This window comes from Astatotilapia calliptera, chromosome 7, assembly GCF_900246225.1.
Source record: "Astatotilapia calliptera chromosome 7, fAstCal1.2, whole genome shotgun sequence".
Lineage (NCBI taxonomy): Eukaryota > Metazoa > Chordata > Actinopteri > Cichliformes > Cichlidae > Astatotilapia > Astatotilapia calliptera.
The window spans coordinates 8,496,745-8,518,613 of NC_039308.1; the positions used below are offsets into that span (position 1 = coordinate 8,496,745).

The window sequence follows — 21,869 nt, forward strand, 5'->3', positions numbered from 1 at the left end:
GAGGACAACCCTAATGCAAGGGTTTTCAAAAGCAGAATGAAAGGCAGAGCCTTTAGCTATAAGGCCCATTTACTATGGAATCAGCTCCCAGATTAGATTTGGGAGAGAGAAACTTTATCTAATTTTAAGATTAGGCTTAACATTTTCTTTTTTGATAAAGGTTATAGTTATGGCTGCCATAGTGTTAGGCTGCTGGAAGGCTTCCCATGATGCACTGAGCGTTTCTTCTTCGCTCATCTTTTTTTTTTTTTTTTTAACTATCTGTGTGTTTATACACCACTACTGTATTTAATCACTAGCATTATACTCTGGCTCTTTCTCTTATCGTTTGCCTTTTCTCCTGTCTTTCTCTGTTCTCTTCCCATTCCCCTCACCATCACAGCAAATGGCTGCTCCTCCCTGAGCCTGGTTCTGTCACAGAGTGCTTTTTTCTATGGGATTATCTAATTGTTGGATGTTCTTTCTAACATTGTAGGATCTTTACCTTACAATATAAAGTGCCTTGAGGTGACTGCTGTTGTGAACTGGCCCTATATAAATAAAATTAAATTCAACTATACTGTTGCTTTATATCCACAGCACATTATTTACAAAGGGACAGGTCTGCTTTTATATTTCGGTTTTGCCTCTAATGGTTTTTTTGGATATGAATTTTTTTTTAGGTTTAACTCTGATTATTTTATCAGTTTAAAAATTATTTACAGTTGCATGTGTACTGTGAACATGTTACAAGTCCTTTGCTTAACTGAAACCTAAATATAATTTGGTCATTTTTCGCTTTGGTCTTATCTACCTGCTCTCAAGTCTGATGTGATAGCCGACAGTCTGGCCCACACCTTCCCCCCTCTCAGCTGCCACTCTATCAGCCACAGCAATGGCAGCCAGGCGTCTGGGCTGAGTGCAGAAGATCCTGCAGGACTCTCCTTTCTTGCTGCAGTCATCCAGAAGGAACTGTGGGATCTGGATAAAATATATCAATATGTATAACCACATTGAAAATGGAAAACCCCAACACAGTAAATTTTAAGATCTATTTTTCCCAGACACAATATATAATTATGACTTTATTTTTTTTAAAACATGCATTAAATATTTTATCAACTATACTTTTGAAAAGAAACCCATTCTAAAAAGATATTCTTTGGATATTTTTAACATATTATAATATTAACATAACATATAGGTACAGGTTGAGTATCTAAATATTTTACTTGTTATAAGCAGAGGTACCGGAGGTAAGGTTACCAAGTAACCTCCACATCCTAAGAGCAATTACAGCCAGAGGCTACTGGTGCGTTGTCTACGTTTTCAGTGTGTATCTTAGGATAAACATCTTAATAAATAAAAAATGTAGAAAGCAAACATGACTAAGATGTCAGAACCGAGTGTTGGAATATCTATTTGTCCACAGACACACCTGTGTTGTTTTTCCAGAGCCAGTCTCTCCCAACACGAGCACGACCCTGTTTTTTTTGATAATTTGGATGATCTCCTCCTGGTGTTCATGCACAGGCAGGGAGCATCGAAAACTGTCCAGCTCTGATGGACTTCTCCTCCGAGGAACCATAGGAATCCCATTGTTTAAACGTCCGCTCGCTCTGTTCTTGTCATAACTGTTGTCTGAAAGAACACAACAAAGACAGGCTAAGAAGAATGCAGCTGCTGACTGAGCTATATCCAAAGACGAAAGGTGTCAAAAGATATTTCTGTTTCACTTTGTGTGTGTGTTTGTTATTATTTTACAATTACTGTTACAGAAGCACAATATGGGAGATTTGGTCCACATCAAAAAGCGTTTCAAACCCATATGACTAGTGCCGTCAGGCTTGGAAACACACACACAAAAAAAAAAAAAAGACAGCTGAAAGTGTGCACAGTCTTTAAAGCAATTTGGGTCTTTATTTTGAAATGTCCAAACTGGAATAATAAGCAAAGTTGACTTTATTTCTGTCTGTGACTTTGTACCTTTATATTTTAAGACATAAAGTTATAGCCAATGTATATCTACCAATGTTCTCCCCGTGCAGCCCAGTAAGCTAAGAGTCAACATTTTGCTTTAACATCAGTTTGGTCCTTTTTTTGTTGTTTTCTCTCCAGTTCATAGAGAATATTAGCAGTCATCAGTAAAACACAGCTGTATTTTATGCACACACAATGACAGTCACCAGGTTCTGCAGGCACAGATATGCCACTTTTTTCATTGGGTTGTATATCTATTCGTTCCTTCTTGCTGACGGGAAACCTCTGTAGCAGACTGCGGATGAAATAGAAGGTATTCTGGGAGAGTGTCATGGGTATGGTTGGCTGAGGATTATCCGTTTCATTCTTCTTCCTGATGGTGACAAAGCGATTTGGTCCCTTTCTGAAAGACAAGGAAAACGTTCTCCATTACCATACTTATTAAAACTTGTTTTGGTCTATTGCTCTGGGGGTTTCTGTAATTGTAAGTTAGGCTTGACAGCTCCTCAGTCCCAGTCTAGCTTGTGGGGATGTGTGGTTGGTCTTCAGTGAAGAAGTGATGTATTTGAAACCCCTGTTGTTAGGTTCACTAATGACCTTCCCTTTGCGTGTAGCAGTAAAGTGAGGCATAAGTGATAAAAGAGGATTTTGAAGGAACTGGAAAGAGAGCTGTTAAGGACAGAAATGACATAAAAAGCATAATTTAATAAATGTGTGCCAGGAACTGGTCATGCTGCAAAAACTGAATTGCAGTATTGTGAAAAACAAGACACTGTTCCTTGTATTAAGTGGGACTCACAGACAGAAACGTCTTGTATTTCTTGTTACACTGCTGTCAAGTTTTTGGGTTTTTTTGTGAATTCAACATTGGTTATTCAATATAATTAAATTTCTTCTTTTAATTACCCACCAGTTTACCAGCTGACAGTAAGATCTGACAAGTCTGACGAGAGGTATGGTGGTGATATGTCTAACTTAGTTGCACATACCTGTTTAGTTACCTCTAATGAATGTGGCTTAATTAATTTTAGATAAAATGTATAATCTTTAAATGCTAGCGTCTCAATCACCTCAGAGAATTTTATAGTTCCTGAAATAATCTAGAATAATTAACATTTATTAAAATTTAACCAATACTACTTTACTAGTCTTGCAGTAAATCACATAAAAATGTTTCAAGGATTAATTGAAATCTTTGATGAAATGTTCTTTTTAAATATTCAAACCCTGTTCATATCACATTGTGATTATACTTAAACACAAATTTGCAAATTGATTATAATTCAGTGTCTCTACAAATGCAAAATCTACAAGGTGTGATCAAAAGCTATTTACTGATATAATTACAATGGACTATGTCTGTACTCCTGTAACTGGAATTAAATTAGATAACTTTAATTAATCCTTGTGTAAGTGCTGAATAGGAAGCAGAGCAGTTATTCAAGCATGCATAGTTGTTTCTGAAAAGAAGGCTTTTGTCAACTTTTGGCATCTCTGAGGTAAATTGACCTCAGAGATGCCAAGTGCAAAGTTGCAGGAGAAAACACAAACAGCACAATTTGTAATGACCACTGGCATCTATGTATTCACCCTAACACTAATAATTCCTAAGTATTATATTTCTTTTTATTAAGGAAGTCCAGATCAGCAATAAGGTATGGCTATAGACATTATATGCAATTGCAAAGTCACCATTAAAATCACTTAAATCAAAACTACAAACCAACTTTACTGCAGATTAATGCTCTGTCTCCCTTTTAAGAAAGAGGGTACATTCATTTTTAAATTACTCAGCTCATTTTCAGTGCTAATTACTTACATTTAGCACAAGGTGTAATGACTAAGATACTGATGAGCAACAATCCTGGAGGAAGAACTTACCCTTTGCTCTTAGAAATGTAACCCAGAGACTGGGCCATTCGATGAATGAAAGCCCTCTCTGTACTGGTCAAGGAGGAAGGAAATTCCGTCTCTGTTTAGTCAGGGAAAGAAAAATAATAAATAGTAGCAAATTATTGAGTGACAACCATAATTATTTTCTGCTCATTCTGGGAGACGTAATGAATATGACACTGGCAAAATGATGTCAGATACTATAAGAATGAATGTTTTTCATTTTCTTATATAGACCAATAAAAACAGCTTATACCTTTCTGGTCACTGTACTGAAACCTCTCAAAAGCCAAGGTCACTGCTATCTTGACTTCTTCATCAATATGAATTTCTTTAAAGTTGCTGACACTGGAACCATGTTGTGGTGCATTATGAGTCATGGATGGTTTTTGTGTAGCTGCACCAATTTTTGACATATTGCACTGCAAGAAAACAACAGAAAAAGTGTTGTGAAAACATACATGCATGCATCATTTCCTGCAGCCTATTTGTTGTTAACCTCTAAACAAACCAACATAAAAAGAGAATCTATAGATTTGCATATCTCCTGAATGTTATTTTTTTTCCCCTGAGACTGTGACTCTGTTCAGCATCCCCACAACCACTGGCATGACAACAGCTGAAGCTAAGTAAGCAAGAAACTTCAGACAATCTTGCCTAATTCAATGGTAGAGGAATGTCTGAATGCACTAGTGATGCTCTAGCTAAAAAGAACTTTTAAAAATCAAATATTGTAGTTAATTTTTTTTAATGCGTGATTCAAAATGTTCTACTGTCTTTTAAGCCACTTAAATCAATCAATGTCAACTCACCACTATGTTATTGATTCATTTGTTTATTGTATTTCCATCTAGCTGTGTGAGGTGGTATTGCTATTGGGTGCTTCAAAAAGGAAAGATATCAGAAAAGATAAGGTGTTAAGTACATTAAGCTAGCTGTTAATTTACTAACAAATACAAAACATGACTAAAATGAATGAAATAAAAATCAATAGAGTCCGAAGTTTCATATATATGCATTTATGTGACATAAATCGCAAGCACACGTTTTTCCCACGAGTCCACAGGTCAGCCACATCTTGCTCCCTCTGTGAGCTGTATAATACCTGTTACTGATTTATGAAACACACCCATGTTAACTGGTGATCGTCACAGCTTTACAAAGTCAGGTGCCTGCTCAACATAATGCACCATCATACTATTATTTTGTTCAAAATAAAGACACGATTCATTTTCATCGGTTCAGTTATGCTGCTGGATTTCTTAAGTTTATGCGCGCGCTGTTGTGAGTATCAGTATCAGAAAAAAGTCAAATGGCAATATAACTAACAGATGATTTTTGTGGTGAGTGGAACTGCAGTACGATTGTATTGGACCTTATGGAAATCGTTCATCCTGATCTGTACTTTGGCGTAGATGAACCTTCAAACTTTAACCAGACACATGATCCCTTGTGCTTCCCGAGTGGCGCCAGCCCTACCTAGTTATGGTTTGGTCTGTTTCAGCCACTCACAGTCATAGAATGCTTCGAGACTCTTCTTTGGAGATACATGTCGTTTTCGAACAATTTTCTTTCCCGCCAATTACAAAACCGTAAAGGTAGCATCCACAACTAATGAGTTTAAACATTTTCAATCATAACCGAGAGAACTACAGAACTACAGTTCTCGGCATAGGGTAGTGCTTGTGGATCACAGTGTTGGTAGGCTAAGATTATACCTGTTTTGACCAGAAGTTGGAATACATTTTAGACGACTTTTACTCTTGCTTTCTACTTATATCATAGCTGCGACTTGAAACCTTTGGACACGTTGACATGCTGCCAAAACATCACCAAAAAGCATAAAAACAGTGAAGTTGGGACATCAATACTAATCTACTTTTGATTTATTTTTGAAAAGTTATCCAAAGAGTGCAACTTGTGTAAGCCGTGTAACTTCTAGCATAAAGGTTACCACTACATTACTAGCATGCTATATAACTACGAAACAGGTGCAGTTCTCGGCGAGAAGCATCTTACAACTTTAGACAAAGCAGTCTTTCGGTTAGCTACGTTTGCTTTAAAGAGCCCTCTTAACAAGTGGCTTAAGTGTTTCATTGTTTTGGTGGCCAAATACAGAAATAATTTAGCTAAGAGGAAAGGAATATCGTCATAAAATGTAGCTGACTGTAGGTCCAAACCTGACAAAAAACGAATTTAGAAATTATATCGTACCTTGATTAGTGAAGACGTTCGACTGTAGTCTCAACAATTCACATAGTAGGATGATTCACATGAATACGCAAGAAGCCAAAGCTGAATTGAGTTTCCTTTTTATGTAAACCTTAGACCACCGCTAATCTGATCCATTTAAACCCGTGTTTTTGTGTCTTCTTCTTCTTTTGAGTTTATTAGCATTACCGCCGCCTACTGGACTGGAGCATGGCTCCGAAGGCTGAAAATTCAAGTAAACCGTTTGTTTCAAGAATATAGGTGTTATGTATATGTTACATAGATGTGTATTTTTCACCAAGAAATTTTTCTGATGTTACCTTCAAGTTATTTCTCATGCGTGCTTTATAGATAGATAAATGTATGAAAGAAGTGATTTAATGAATCTATAAATCAAAGAAACATAGCTGCACGAAGGTATAATACAAATTATGTTTAGAATCCTATGTCTAACATGTGTATTCACCAGTCACAGAATGAAGAATTACCACAGAGCTTTATAGAGAACGGCAAGAATGATTTTCTGAAGCGTTCTTCATGGCGGCGAATCGGTCTGAGGGTGAAGGAGAAGTGTGGAGTTGAGTGGGAGTGATGTCCATGATGTAGAGCAGTTTATTCAGTGACCTCCTGTCCATCACTGACTCAAACACCTCCAAATTCTGACCAGTGATGCAGGGTTGCAGATGAGTTTGTTGATCCTGCTGGCATCTCTGGCACTGATGCTGTCCCCTTCCCTCCACGCCAGCAGCAAGCTATTTCCTCCTGAAGTCAACCACTATCTCTTTTGTCTTGCTGACACTCAGAAGGAGGTGATTTCTTTGAACTCAACAAAGTTCCTTAACAGCTTCCTGTACTCTCACTCTTGTCCACCCTTAATACACCCAACTACTGCAGTGTCATGTTTAACTGTTGTAACGGAAATCTGAGGTGTACAAGGTAAACAAGAATGCCAATAGGACCATTCCTTGTGGTTCCCCAGTATTACTAACCACCACATCAGACTGGGAGCCCCCCAGGCTTACAAACTGAGCCATCTCACAGGGTCAAAAGTATATACACAGGTTCAAATATAACACCCCCATGAATTTTTTATTAAATGTCTCTTAGGTACAGTAGTTGCACCTCAACCAGATGCTTTTGGTAGCCATCAAAAAGTTTCTCTGGTGGTTCTTGGCAGAACTGATTTTAATTGGTTGGTTCCCCAGCACAGACCCAGCTTTAAAGTCAAATTTTTAATAGGGTTGAAATTGGGATTTTTGGGGATGCCATTTTTCACAACTCAAATCAAGTTAAAAGTTATATTCCAATTCACACACAGTAAAGGTTTGAGCTGTCAGAAATATTCAAATTCAAAGCCACACAGAACAAGCCTGGAAAAAGTAGGAAGTGAGTGCTGTTACCACTCAAGAGTGGTAACAGCAGCATTAGAAGTTAAAACTCCAAATCTAGAAGAGTGGTTCCAGCAGATTGCAGGCACAACATTAGAGGTCTCTGTGCAGAAGAGTGTAGTTTTAAGAGCAGCTAAGACACTGTACAGACTGTTCAAACTCCCAGGCCTCTGGGTCGAGGACCCAAACTTGAGGATCACACACATATCAAACCCAGAGGATTAAATGGAGTAGATAGTAGTAGTGGTAGGCAAGATTTTTCAGATTGATGGGAAGTACAGCTGTACTACTTAGGGCAAACACCTAATACAGTAGAAAGGACTACTGGGATGCTATATGCATGGCGAAAGGAGGGGTGAGACTTAAAGTACAAGGCTTTCACTGAGTTGCATGTAAGGGTGGACACTGAGGAACAGAAAAATGACTTGTATTGATTGGCTGAGCAGAGAGACTGAGCTAGAAAGGACATGTAGCAGGTTAGGTGGTTAAGAACAGAGATGGAAATGTGCTAAGTGTGCTAAGTGAAGAGAGTGTTGAAAAGATGAGAGAGCGAGGACAGATGGAGGACAGATGACGAATTGGAAAATGCAGAGAAATTTTTAAGGAGCAGCTATGAAGAGAATGATAAAAGGCAGTTGGCCCAGATGACATACAGCATGGGGAGGTACAGGAGGTATGGAGATATTTAGGAGAGAGGGCAGTGGACTTTTGGACCACATTGAAGGGAATTTTTTGATGTATGATTTTATTTTAAGTAAGTTAAATTCTGAGACTGAAAAAAAGTTTTTATTAACATTCTCATTTAAAGTCAAAACACCCCAAAATGAATTACAGTCAATGGTAAAAGTAAGTCCCAGGGATTCACTTTACTAGAAAATACATCAAATGCAATGAAATCATCTGTAAGTGCATAATCCCTCCAAGGAAAATGAGAACTGCTTGAGATGTGGTTTGAAAACAGTTACTCTCAGTGAAACTATAATCTATAAAACTGCCCTTGCTTTTGTTTTCTGATCTAGTGGCTCAATGGTGCCATCCTCCATCAAAGTAAATAACCCAAACTTTTCCAGTTTTCATGCCAACAGAATACCATAGCAGTCAGATAGTGTTGCTATGACTGAGAACTTTTACAGTTAAGAAATATCACAGGAAACATGGTAAAACATGGTAGATGTGGTAAAAGGCTATAATTAAGACTGTTCGAAATAGACTGAGAAACACAGGTCTGAAGCAGATCGCAAATCAGTCAGATTGAGCTTTAATGATATATGAAAAAATCATCTTTGTACATTTGTACATATTTGATGGTGAAAATGCAAACATGACACCAAAATTAAAACTATTGTGTATAAGTGCTGCACTACCATGATGCTAATTAAACTGAATGTGAAATTCACTTATAATTTCGTATTTAAACTGGAAGATATTTGTGCAGTCCTCCATGTTTTTCATTTGAATTGTCTTCGATTCAGCTAACTCTAATCAAAAATAAAAGAAATATCCTGCTTCATGGTCATTCTCATAATGGCAGACCTTTTCACTTCTTGGATCTGCAATCATCAGCTTTATATAGTGATTTTAATATTGGCAGTCATAGAGTGATACAGTGACAGAGTAACATGAATTTAATGGCATTCAATCTAAAGACAACTTTATTTCTTTCCCAAGTCATTATTCAAAGATGTTATACAAAGTTCTATATTTCTGCATAAAATCTAAAGTTTCTTGAGAGGAAAAAAACTGAAGAACACTGTAATATCATTAAGCCAGTTTCACTGTTAAAAGACACCGTGCAGAAAATGTTTGCTACTTAACTGAATGACTGGAGGAAGCTATTATCTGAATATATTATAGCTTAAAACCAAAATATAACATGACAAATTCAAAAAAAGATTCGCTGGCCAAATGCACTAAGGATTAATTTCCCACTTTTTACTGTCATCATAAATGTACTTAAAAGTTCAAAGTAAATGTTTTCAAAACATCATTTACCTGTAAAAAGTTACTGATTTACCTGCGTAGTCCTCTACTATGGTTTACCTCTTTCAGGAAAACTTACTCTGAAGTGAGAAAGGCAACACACATGCACATAAAAAGCAAGTCAAGATGAGAAGGAGATGGTTTAGTTACATCCTTAATATCCCTTGTTTACTCATATCCTTAATTTAGAATGTCTCTTGAGTTCAAGGTTTGACGTTACAGAGGAGGCACAGATCAGCATCAACGATATCAGTAATCGAAACTCTTCATGATGGCGTCTCTGTCAAATCTGAAATGTAGGAAAGCCTTAGAGGACAGCATTGGCTCATAATCTCTACTCTCTTGATGACCGCAGGAGCTGCTTGGAGCTGCATCTGTTAAAAAAAAAAAGCCGTTTAACTGTGTGATGTGGCAATTGGAGGCTATCACAGTGGTCATCATCTATGAAATTAAATTAAATTAAATTAAATTAAATTAATCTTTATATGCATAAAATGGAAAGCACAGAAATTAAAAATCATTTGTCACACCAAATAAAATTATTGCTCCATACGTAACTTGATGCATTAGAGTGAATGGTCAACCATTCAGGTCAAAGGGATGACTACATAACTACTGTTTGCCTTTGAGAACCACATCACCATTATTTCAATAGATTCAGATGAAATTTACTTATAAGCAGTTAGATTTATTGCACACACTCCTATTGTGAGCATTACTCCATTAGATAATGATATATTACATGCATTTTATTAACAGTGTTAATAACATGTGATATGAAGGATGCAAGGAGCATTTGCCATTGCTGACTGTCCAGAAGGCTCTTAGATAAATTGCAGTGAAAGGAATATCTTGTCTTTTTAAGTGCTCCTTTGGTCAAATGAGTAGAAATAAACCCTCGATCTATGTAAAGGCTTTCGACCAAATAGAATGTCAGAGTGCTGAAAAATCATACCTCTTTCAAAACTGTCTTGTAGTCTTCGCGGTTGAAGTCTTTTATCTTCCTTCTGTAGAATCGGTTAAAGAGTGTGATGCTGGTAATTCATTAACTATTTACATGATGCCAAATTTAAATGCTTACTAATATTATATATTCAATAAAAACAGCATCTGAAACCCTTAATATTAGCTAAGTTGCACCAGCAGAAAGTGCATGTGCTGTTTTTGACTGATGATCTTGAGACTTTTTCTGGTTTAAATGTCAGCATAATGTCATAGGCTTCTCTGGTTACTAAAAACCGCTATCTGGACCAAAAATGTTTTGGCACTTACTAATATGGTTTTCACCTGCTGGTTGCTGGCTCCATTGTCACAAGAGCCTTTCTTCATATAAGGCAAGTCTTGAAATTTCTTCCCATTGCCTTTCACATTTGGTTTCTACAGAGTAAAGAACAGATTTTATGAGATGACTGTGGTTATAATAACAAATGACAGATTCTACTTCCATCTTATACCTATATAGTAATTAATAATATATTTAAATCAGACGTATTTAATAAAGCCTTGGCAAAGTCTGGACCTGAATCACATTGAGTACTCCACATGCAACTAGAACATAACAAATGCCTGTTCATACATGTTTATCTTTCTCATTTGGACTTGCTGAGACATACATTTTCTATGAGGACATAGGCTGAAAGAATCATTACACTTACTGATAGATTCTTTCCCTCATTTTTAATTATCTGCCTGCTGTTATCACATGGTGACTGACTGTAGTCTTTTTCTAACCTGGTTCAGTTCAAACTGGCCCAAAGTTTTCTGCTGCTTGTGTTTTGTCCAGCTCTCTCCTGGAAAGGCATCGCTACCTGGGAGGTGACGAGATTTTGACCTATGAGACAGAAGGAAGAACAAAAAGAAATTGGATTTTTGAAATTGCGGCAATCTATGAAAGTGTGGGAATTTCACTGAATTTCATTTCATGTTTTGATTTGCTTATGTTTATACATAAACATAACAATGCTTTTAAAAGCATTGAGAGCCCACATGGAGTACTCTCAGTGCTCTATGTGCACATGATGGTAAATTGCTTAGTCTGCCCATCTCAGAGAGACAGAAAAATTCCCAAATATTTCCAAAAACTAAGAGTGTCAACATTATCGTTATTATGCAACCTCACAGTCCATTCCTATGCAGAGTTCTAGTGATTGTCTACTTTGAGTGTGTGGCTTTCCGTGAATTTCTTGATGATGTTTCTCACTCCAGCTTTTTTACTCCAAGTCCTGTGATAACTGCACATCTTTTATGGGGTTGTTCTTTGGCTCAGGGAGGGGTGTGCAGTGGGTTCCAGGGGCAGTACCAGGGAAGGCTATTCCAGTTGCACGCCAGAGAGTTGGAGAGTCAAGGACATCAGAGCTGGCTGGTCTGTGAACTGTCGCATTGTAAATAAAGTAAAATCTGCATTGTGAGCCCAAATAGTCTGTAAGTCTGTTTGGGGCTAAGATTACACAAAGCCTGTTACAAAATCCATGTCCTTCTTTGTGAGCATCAACAGTTGTTTTTACTTGACTTCACAAGGTTTGAGCATCACAAGGCTAAAGCACATCATTGCACAGTAGAGCAAAGAATAAAGAATAAACCTGCTCTGTTAAAAAAGCACTTTAGGTGAAAACTTTCAATTTCATAGGGGGGCTTTTGTGGATGCATGTCTCTAGATTTTTTAAGGACACCAAAGAACCTGGAGACAAAAAAACCCAAACATTATTTAAGAAACGGAATAATGTTCTGCATAAATGGGTCAAAATGCCTTTTAGTCTTTCATGCTTTGAATGGTAAATGGTAAAACTAGAAAAGCCTGCTGCTAGGACTGAGGCGAATGTGTCGAGCTCCCAGAAGGTATAAATCTCGGTAGAGCTGACGGGAATGGCAGAGTTGGTGATACCTGACATGAGAGATGGCTGCCCCTCCCTGAACCTGCTTGTGCCAGAGGTTTACTGTTAAAAGGGAATTCCTACTGTCGTCAAGTGCTTGGTAATAGGGGATTGGCTGATTGTTGGAGTTTCTCTCTAAAGCCTGGTGCGGACATGAACACAGACGGGTGGAGATCCGACAGCTGAGTAGTCATTCCTGTCATACTTCTTTGAAGTCCACTGCCTGGGCGTGTTTGTAGCTGGGGGATTGTGATGTAAATTTTCTACAGACGAGTCTGTGCAATCAAAAAACCAAGTAGTTGACCCTTGCTGTCACTATCGCATAACAAAATTAACCTAACAGGGACCCAAGCAGACCCTACCAGACTCATAGATTTAAAAATTATAAAACCTGCTTAACCCTCCGAGGGTTAATATTGCAGGGTCTTTATCCTATAAAATAATGCGCCTTAAGGTAAAAAATTTTGTAATTAGGCCTTATATAAATACAATTGACTTGAACTGACTACCGTGTGGGATTTCTGTTGCAGAATTGTTTGTTTTTTTACCGAATGTTGCTGATGTTTGCAAAGTCCTCATCACTGTCTGTTGACTCGCCTTTCCTCCGGCTAATCCAGTCTCGCAGTGGTCTACACAAGTAAAGCAGAAGATCTGCCATTAGACATAAAATCAAAAACATGACAAACAAGACGCAAAATTTTATTTAGACAGTTCAGAGGTTTGACAGACTTCATGGATGCACAACTGGTTGATCAATATGCATTAACTGGACCAAATTACAAAAAGAAGGCTAACTTATATGGGTAAGGATCATTAGTTCTATTTTCAGATCTGATGGCCCTGAAGAACAGATCGTCTCTGACATCCATACTAATTTCAGAGCAGCTGCTACTTTTGATCCATTTCTCCCTCCATGAACTTGTTCATTTACTATTATGGATTTCATGCCAATTTCACTGAATATTTAAACTCAGTACATGAAACCACATCTTCACACTGACATTCTGACCCTGGGGAGTACCCAAACCCATGGATGTGTTAAAGGAGATGAGCTGAGATGAGAAATACTTTATTCGTCCATCGTATATTGATATTTGAAATTACTTTGCTACAATAATAACTGTATTACAAAGAGTAATGGTGATCATCTTAGTGTGACAAAGAAATTGACATTTCTTCTCTTCACAATTCCATGGTGAGACTAAAGAGAGCACATTAGCACGCAACTTCTAGGAAGTGCTGGTAGAAGTAGAAGTATTATATGGTATAAGTACTAAAATCGGCTCAGTGTCAGTGCAACCTTTTTTTTCAAGTCTTTACGATAAGCTGGGCTCAACACATTTCACCTGAATTTCAGACAGACACAAGAGTGACATTTATTTGCTCATCTTATTACCAGAAAGAAAACAAACGTATACCTTGCTATAACTGAAAACTATCAATGGACAATAAAAATGATTAGATGTTGTTTTCTAGAAACACACCTTATAAATGGAATGGCCATGAAAAACCTGTTTGGGGCAAGTCCAAGTTTAGACTTTGGTGTCATGTCATTCCTGTGACAGGGAAGCTTCTCGATAGGAAACCATTCAATGTTCTACAAGAAAAGCAAAAAAACAAAACAAAAAGCAAAAACAAAGTGAAAGCGTAAACATTTCTGTCAGCTACAGACAGTACAGATCAAGGACCAGAAAACTTCTGCTTCACTGCAACACCGAATAATCTTCACAAACATTAACAGATGACTGACTACAGCTGAAGCGAGTTGACAGTAGGGAGAATTAGCAAAATGCCACAAATGCAAATAGTCTAAGCCATTGAGAGTAAGGTTTTTTCAATTTTTCAATAAACACAGTCATGATCATTGCAATCTGTTAAGACTAGTGCATATAGTGTGACAGACATGATAAGGGTGTTTGCAGGAGCAGTGGACAAAAACAATACAGCCTCTTTTGTTCACTATCTACAGCTTGTGACAATAGGTGAGGGTTGTAGATATATCAACTGGTAAATGGACAATTTCTCGCTCAGTTCTATTTTCATCACAACAAACCATTTCAGTGTATTTATAACTGCACAAGCGGGCCAATTTTCTCTGCCATTTCCCTGCTCCCCTCTTCCCTCACTCGTGAACAAGACTCCAAGATACTTAAACTCCTCCACTTGGGGCAGTGACTTGTCACTTACCTGGAGATGGCACACTACCATTTTTCTGGCTGAGAACCATGCCTCAGACATGGAGGTGCTAATTCTCATTCCTGCCGCTTCACACCTAGCTTAGCTTTAGCATGCTGTCTTGGCAGATGCTTGCAAAGAACCAAAATTGTGTTAGCAGCATAATGCAGTTGTTTCTGTCCTGGATGCAGTTTTCCACTTTACCATTTATCTTGTCCTTTTGTGTAATAAAAATAAATATCCATATGTCTCTTTATTTTCCTCCTCTGACACATAAACTGAAATCTGCTGATTGTAGTGCAAGTGCAAGAAACGATAAGCGGAATAGATATGCAGGCAGACTAACAATTCCAAGGAACTGGACAACTGGGACCCAGTTTTCTAGAAGAATGGGTGCTCGATTCCTCTCCCCACCTTTATTGATAAAGTGAGGAATTCAGTCATCCAGAAAGGAGTCAAAGTAGAGCCACTACTCGTCCTCATCAAAAAGAACTAGCTGAAGTGGTTTGAGGATAGGACTACGATCCCTAAACCACCTTATATGAACATCCCTGGTAAGGTGTTCTGAGTGTGTCCTACTAGAAAAAGACCCAGGGATAGACCCAGGACATACTGGAGAGATTACACCTGTTAGCTGGCCTAAAAAGGTGTCAGCTAAGAGCTGGAGGAGGTGGATAAGGAGAGAGCTCTGGGCTTCTCTGTTCCCTCCTTTTTATTCAGTGCATTTTAATTCATTTTCATCCAGAAAGTGACAAAAGAGGCTTTGCACAAGCTCAAGACATTAATAAATCTGGACCGAAAGGTAGAAAAACTGTTGGTTTTTTTTACCCTTATCTCTTTTCTAGTTTTGGGGTTGAATTTTGTATCCTTGGACACTCCTGGTATGATGTAGAGCCGCACTAGTTGGTCAGTGATTTTCTGCTCTATGTAAACATCTTTGCAGATACGGTTCTTGATGTCAAAACCCGTCTCCTCCAACACCTGGAAAGCAACCATCATTATCAAATAAGAACTAAAGCCATTTTAAGATATGTGACTTTTATTTCTTTAAATTGATATAAGAACTGCCTGACTTACTTCACGAACTGCACAGTCATTTGGCGCTTCATCCTCATTAACCTTCCCCTTTGGAAAGCCCCAACCAGATTTTGCAAGGTAGCCCTGAACAAGCAGTACCTGAAATTGAAATAAAACAAAAGACCAGTAAGTTGAAACACACAGAATTCTTTTCATTCACCAAACACATGCACGAGTGTTCACAGGCCTCATACACTTGATAATTTACAAAAGAGGCAGCCCCTCTCCCCAAAATATCAGTGTCTCCCTGGCAGAAAACCTAAATCAGTTCTTTGCCAGGTGTGAGGAAAAAAGACCCAGCCGGAACACACTGATTCCATCTGACAACAGCATGAAACCCCTCGCTGTATAACAGCACAAAGTGCGACAGGTGCTTAGTGCAGTGAACCAGAGGAAAGCTGCCGGCCTTGATGGTGTGCCGGGTAGGCTACTCAAGGCATGTTCTGACCAACTTACAGAAGTCTACACAAAGATCTTCAACACATTCTTAGCACAAGCCAACATCCCACCCTTCCTGAAGTCTGCAATCATCCTCCCCCTGCCCAAGAAATCCACCCCTGACAGCCTGACTGACTACAAACAGGTTGCACTGTTGCTATGAAGTGTTTTGAGAGGCTGGTATTAAGACGCATTAAAGCCAGAAGCCAGCCAAAGCCTTATCCTGAGACCCACACCAGTTCACTCACAGGCAAAATCAAATGGAGAAACCATGTGCGAATGCTCTTTAATACACTAATCACAGACATACTCATAAACAAACTGTCTGCCTTTGATCTCCCCCTTCATACCTGCATCTGGATTAAAAAAAATTCCCCCCAGATTGCCAACAAACAGTAAAGCTCGGCCCCCACCTCTCCTTCACTCTCAACTAATTTCTGTGTGTTACACTCACACCTATCACCAGCTCCCCACAGGCTGCGCCCTGAGCCCGGTTCTATACTCACTATACACTCATGACTCACACCAATCCACGCCACTAACTTCATAATAGATTTCACAGATGACACCAACATAGTTGGACTCATCCAGAGGCTGTCCACCTGGTGCTCTGTGAACAGCCTCACCTTCAACACAAAGAAAAAGAAGGAAGTCATCAATGATTTCAGGGAGTACAGAGCAGACCATCTCCCTTTATACATCAACGGAGACTGTAGAAAGAGTCCAGGATTTCCGACTCCTAGGAACCCACCTAGCAGAGAACATCTCCTGGACTGCTCACACCACTGCCACAGTGAAGAAAGCTCAGGAGTGCTGGCACTTCCCTAGAGCCTGAAGAGAAACAAGTTGCAGCCGGAGCTACTGGTGAGAGCCCGCTATCATACTGCATCACAGTGTGGTATGCAAGCTCCTCATCCACAGACAAAAAAAAAAAAAAAGAAGACTACAGCACATCATAAACACAGCACACAAAAAAAGTCACTGGCTGCCACCTCTCATCCTTTCGGCAAATTGCAGTTAAACACTACATCAGCAGGGGCATAAAAATCGTCACTGGCTCTTCACATCCAGGCCATAACCTGTTCCAAATGTTGCCCTCAGGTCTCTGAAGACGAGAACCAGTAGGCTCAAAAGTTTATTCCCACAGGCAATAACCCTGAACAAAAACAACTACACAAAAACAGTTCAAGTGCAATAACTACAGTCAGTGTAATTACTTTACTGTGTCAAATCTGTTCTCAATATGAATAAAGTGGAGATTTTTTAAATATTCATTTTTAGTATTTATTACAATGCACATTTAAATGAATCTTTTTCCTACTTTTTGTTTATTTATTTGTTCACACTGCTTACATGTGAGACACATATCTGGGTGTGTTTGGTTGCCAACCGGGTGATGTGATTCAAATGTCATTGTGTTTTCAAATGCAGTGACAATAAAGGCTTTGAAATGAATTGATACATATCCCTGAACAGGGTCCATTATCCATATCACAGTGGGAGACATCCAAGAAAGAGTCAAGCATGAAGAGTTGGATAGCACCAGGTGCAGATATGATCCACACCTACAGGCTTAAGAAGCTAACTGTGCTTCATGAGTGCCTGGCAGCATAAATGAACCAGCTGCTAATGGATGAGACACAAACAGAATGGCTAACTGAAGGCCGGAAAGTCCCGACACTCAAGGATTCCCAGAATGGACTGGCCCTATCCAACTACCAGCCATGAACCTACCTCATCGAACATCTCAGACATCATAGCAGCGTTGCATGTGCGTTGCATTACTGCAGACACAGTAATCCAACAACATTTCTATACTACATATTGTTATAGCATCCCAATTATAGCATGGCATCTAGGTTTTGTATGAAAAACATAGCACAGCAGGCCTGTAGCAATTTTGATGTAGAAGCCAAACCACATTACTACGCATCTATAGTCATTGTGTGATGCATGCTAACCTAAAAAGAGGATTTTAATTCCTCAAACAAAAAGCACCTGCCAAATATTCAATACATTTTTCTGCCCACTACAAACCCAGGAACATTATTTACCATTTAAATTATAAGAATCTGTTGCAGTCAATACCATTTTTTATACTGGAAGTTTAGAAAACGTTTTCAAATAAACTAAGACCCATCCTAGAATCTACTATCCAGATTTCCTTAAGAATCAAGTACCAAAACGATAGGGTCCACAGAATAAAAATATTCCACTTCCACACTAATTACCACACCACTTGCTGAGATTTTTTGCCATATTGAGGAGTTGTTTTCTCTAAGTGCTACCAGATCTCAACATACAAATACAATACTGTCACTAATTAACACGGTGGCTAAAACAGAGGAAAAGAATTCACAGCCATTGCAGTGCATGAGTATACAACAACTCACATTTTCAAGGGATTCATCTAGAATGATTGCACCATAAGTGGGTACACCCATTTTGTACTCCTTCCACTGCTCAAGAACTTTCTGCACATCCTCTCCGTGAGGCAACAGAAACGGACAGTGATGGAACAGTTTGCAGCAGTCAAGAAAAATTATCTCTGCTAAAATGAAGTAACATAAACAGCAACTACACCTCATTTGATCATCTGAAGAGGTGCTGGACAACTACACTGCCTATTGTCATTATAAAAAATGCCTTCAAAAGTAATACACATTATAAAAAACTGATTATTTTTTTTTAAATCACAAGTTATTTAAAATCTCTGTAACATGTAAGGATATCAGCTTTGGCAAAGTCTCTTATCCCGCAGTGAGGAATTCCTGGAGTGTTTTGCATGCAGAAGTCCAGGTAGAACCAGTGGGCTAGCTCAATCTGGAAGCAAACTCGGATAGCATTGTCCCTTTCCTCACTGGGGATGTGCAGGATGAACCGGCTGGGGAAGCACAAATAAAGAAATGGGATTAGGACCAGAAACTGTATGTAGAGCTTCTCCTTTCACAGTACTGTCATTATACTTTGTGTTGCTCTGCAACTCAATGTTTGTACTGTGTCTTGTTACTTCATGTTGCGTTTTTTTCCATTTTAAAACTTAAAGGAAGGACATTAACCAGATTCTAACAAATTAACTGCAGACAAACAGTTTGCATGGGAAAATGAGAAAAACTTTGCTAATGCTGAGAGGTGCTTTCTTTGTGATTCTTGTAAACAACACTGAACATATATTACCAAAACCTTCCTTGACAAAGGGCTATTTAATTCTAATGCTGTTTTTGTTTGTTGAGCATCTGGTTATATTTAGGGAGTTAGGCATTCAAGTGTGATATGACTGGAGTCCATCTTAAGACATATGTATCGATATTTGGCTGTATAATCAACCAAATATACTTAACAGCTTTGCTTTGCTGTTAAGTAAATGTGTTTCAGTCTGTGTATCTACTGGATCAGTGCTAGTAGCAATGTTCCTCCAGTTAACAGTTAAAAGCTTCTTGGCGAACAATAGGAACATGTACTCTTTTCTTACAGCATTTTACTCTAAGCACCAACACCGTTGGGTCTGTAGAATAATAAGATTCTCCCCTTTCATATCCTGCCAATACCCCAGGCCCTCTCCTCAGTCATTAGATTTAATTCAAGCTCCCACTTTTTTTTTTATACTGAGTTTAGTGCCATGTCATTTACTAGTGTCCTATAGATGTGTGAGATACGAATCCAAGTCGTCAGATGTTTTTCAGTTACCGTAATAACATATTAGTCAATACTCGTTCATCTTTTCAAGCTTTCCCACTCACAGTGGGAAAGGGTGTAGTGCCTTAGATATAGGTAGCAAATCAAAACTTATGGGAGACGTGCAAATTGGTATTGTAATTGAGCAAATGACATTATTACCACGAAGTCAAAGTTATTGTATTCAAGCCTTTATTGTTTGAATCCATTACCCTACGACGATAGGTTGAAACTGATGTTACCAGCCACTGGATTAACTCGTGATACAGTGCTTCGCCCACGCTCCTTCTAAAAGGGTGGATTTCGGTTTGATGTAGTGGTCATCCTACGGATAAATAATATTCAGTGCACCCTTTACTATGTTCACAGTACACATACTGACTGAGCTACGGAGAGCTACAAAGATAATACCATGCGCCATAGACGCCACTGCTCTTGATCTTGTACTTCTGTTCATCGTGATACCACTTAATCGGTTTTTGTGATAACAATTAAATTAAAGTAAATAACAGTGTTAGATGTCCCCAGGAAACATCAAGTTACCTGCAGAGATCGTCCAATACGCTGGAGGGTATCTCCACTCTTTTTGTTTCCATGTTGGTGCCAGACATCCCGATTCCTTCTCACCATCCAAGTACAAAAGCCATTAGAGTCGCACACTAGTCCATTGTTTTTTAGTTTACGTTCTATTTCTAGCGCGATAAATCTCCAGCTTCAAACAAACTAGGAACGAGCAGCTTTCACTAACTACGAATTCGCCGTGCTCCTCCGGAATATGATGTTGAGGTTGCGTTCAAGTCATGTAGGATAGATGAAAATACATTGAAAGATAGTGGTTTGGAGAAGTGACGGGTACTAATTCAGCTGTGTGACTGTGGGTGTAAGAAAAACAAGTTTTTGTTTGTAGATGAAAACACTACACATTAATATTATACACCAACACAATGCCCGCTGAATGTGAGTTTATTTACACAGAATAGTGGACCTTTCCTGATTTGTGGTATTTCGAATGTTATATAAAAAAAATTTGACTCTCACAGGAAACTCGGACTCTCCCGTGATGCCAACGCGAACGCCATGTACAAATTAGAAGTTTAATATTACAACACCTTGAAATAAAATGAACGCCACGTTAGTTCACAACCGGATGTTCGTCATTTGGCTTCCCTTTCGGTCACATGATGAGCTCAGTCTGACGCATTTTTTTTCTTTCAATGAACTTTATTTGTCAACAACAATATAAACATATAAGGCACCGTTATTAATGCATCTATTCGGTTGAGCATTACAATAAGAGAAAAAGAAACACCAAAAAAAAAGAGAGAAAAAACAAAAGAAAGAAACAAGACAAAATTGAGAGCATAGGTACAAAAAGTGTTAACAAAAAGGGAAATCATGATCAATATCTCAGATAGGGAGGCCTCCTTTTAACATAAACTGAACTTACTGAATAATACAACAACTTAGCGGGCTTTTTTGTCATTTACAAGTTTCAGCGACTTACTCCAAAGTTCTGCAGCATGGGTTAGTTAGTGATGGGGTTCTTGTGGCACAACTCCAAAAGAAGAGCTGGCTCTTTTGGGTCCCAAATGGCTCTAAATTTAAAAACAAACAAACATCTGTAGCCTCATATTTTATCTTTAATTGGCAAATATGAATGCTTTGTGTTTTGATAAACCCTTTTGCATTAAAATCAAATGCCTCAGCTTAGATGGGCTGATTCGGTTTCTCCTCTTAGTTAGTATCTGCTTCTTCTTTAAACTGCAGCCAGATGCTGCTTCATTTACAGTTGTCAGTCATATGAGTTTTTGCGATGCACTTGCACCGTCTCACTCACTGACTAAGGGGTAATGACATGAGAAGCAACCCTGAACCACAACACTTTTTCCAGTTTAAAAAAAATGAAATATAAAGTTCACAGATTAAAAAAAACAAAACTGTAAAAATTGATACTTCATTTCATGTTGCAGGATCAAATATGAAAATATCAATATCTGATTGGATTAAATTGGTTTTCTCACTCATAGTCTTAGAGAGACCAAGACTAGTCTTCCCTGCACCTTCTTCACATATGATGGGAGGCCAACTGTGTAGATAGTTGTTAAGCTCTGAGGTTGTTTACCATAACACCAGGATCTTGTCCTGCTTCAGACAGGCTGTAAATACACTGGGGTCAGCATCCACTGACCCCACTCTGTGATGT

General features: G+C 38.5%; 2 protein-coding genes across 3 annotated transcripts in view; both read right to left on the reverse strand.

The window, feature by feature from the left end:
• The window catches only part of ythdc2 (YTH domain containing 2), a 41,148-nt gene extending 34,903 nt beyond the window's left edge, over positions 1-6,245 (reverse strand). Inside the window, exons 1-6 of the mRNA XM_026172852.1 lie at positions 6,067-6,245; positions 4,109-4,274; positions 3,841-3,931; positions 2,166-2,362; positions 1,418-1,620; positions 794-960 (exon numbers count right to left, since the gene is read on the reverse strand). Coding sequence (XP_026028637.1) covers positions 794-960; positions 1,418-1,620; positions 2,166-2,362; positions 3,841-3,931; positions 4,109-4,268 — 818 coding nt within the window. The 5' untranslated portion in view covers positions 4,269-4,274; positions 6,067-6,245. The remainder of the gene's footprint in view (positions 1-793; positions 961-1,417; positions 1,621-2,165; positions 2,363-3,840; positions 3,932-4,108; positions 4,275-6,066) is intronic.
• Positions 6,246-8,688: 2,443 nt separating this feature from the next.
• Positions 8,689-20,815, reverse strand: dcp2 (decapping mRNA 2). 2 transcript variants are annotated; one of them, XM_026172856.1, is made up of 11 exons: positions 20,210-20,815; positions 18,724-18,875; positions 18,385-18,512; positions 15,554-15,652; positions 15,305-15,457; positions 13,786-13,898; positions 12,850-12,930; positions 11,163-11,262; positions 10,719-10,808; positions 10,387-10,438; positions 8,689-9,805 (listed from the first exon to the last, which is right to left on the reverse strand). In XM_026172856.1, exons 1-11 carry the CDS (start codon positions 20,275-20,277, stop codon positions 9,681-9,683), a joined length of 1,161 nt encoding a protein of 386 aa, XP_026028641.1. In that variant the 5' UTR covers positions 20,278-20,815; the 3' UTR covers positions 8,689-9,680. The 2 variants fall into 2 exon arrangements, with proteins under 2 accessions (XP_026028641.1, XP_026028640.1); XM_026172855.1 differs by having other exon boundaries at positions 10,704-10,808; positions 20,210-20,814.
• Positions 20,816-21,869: the final 1,054 nt, after the last annotated feature.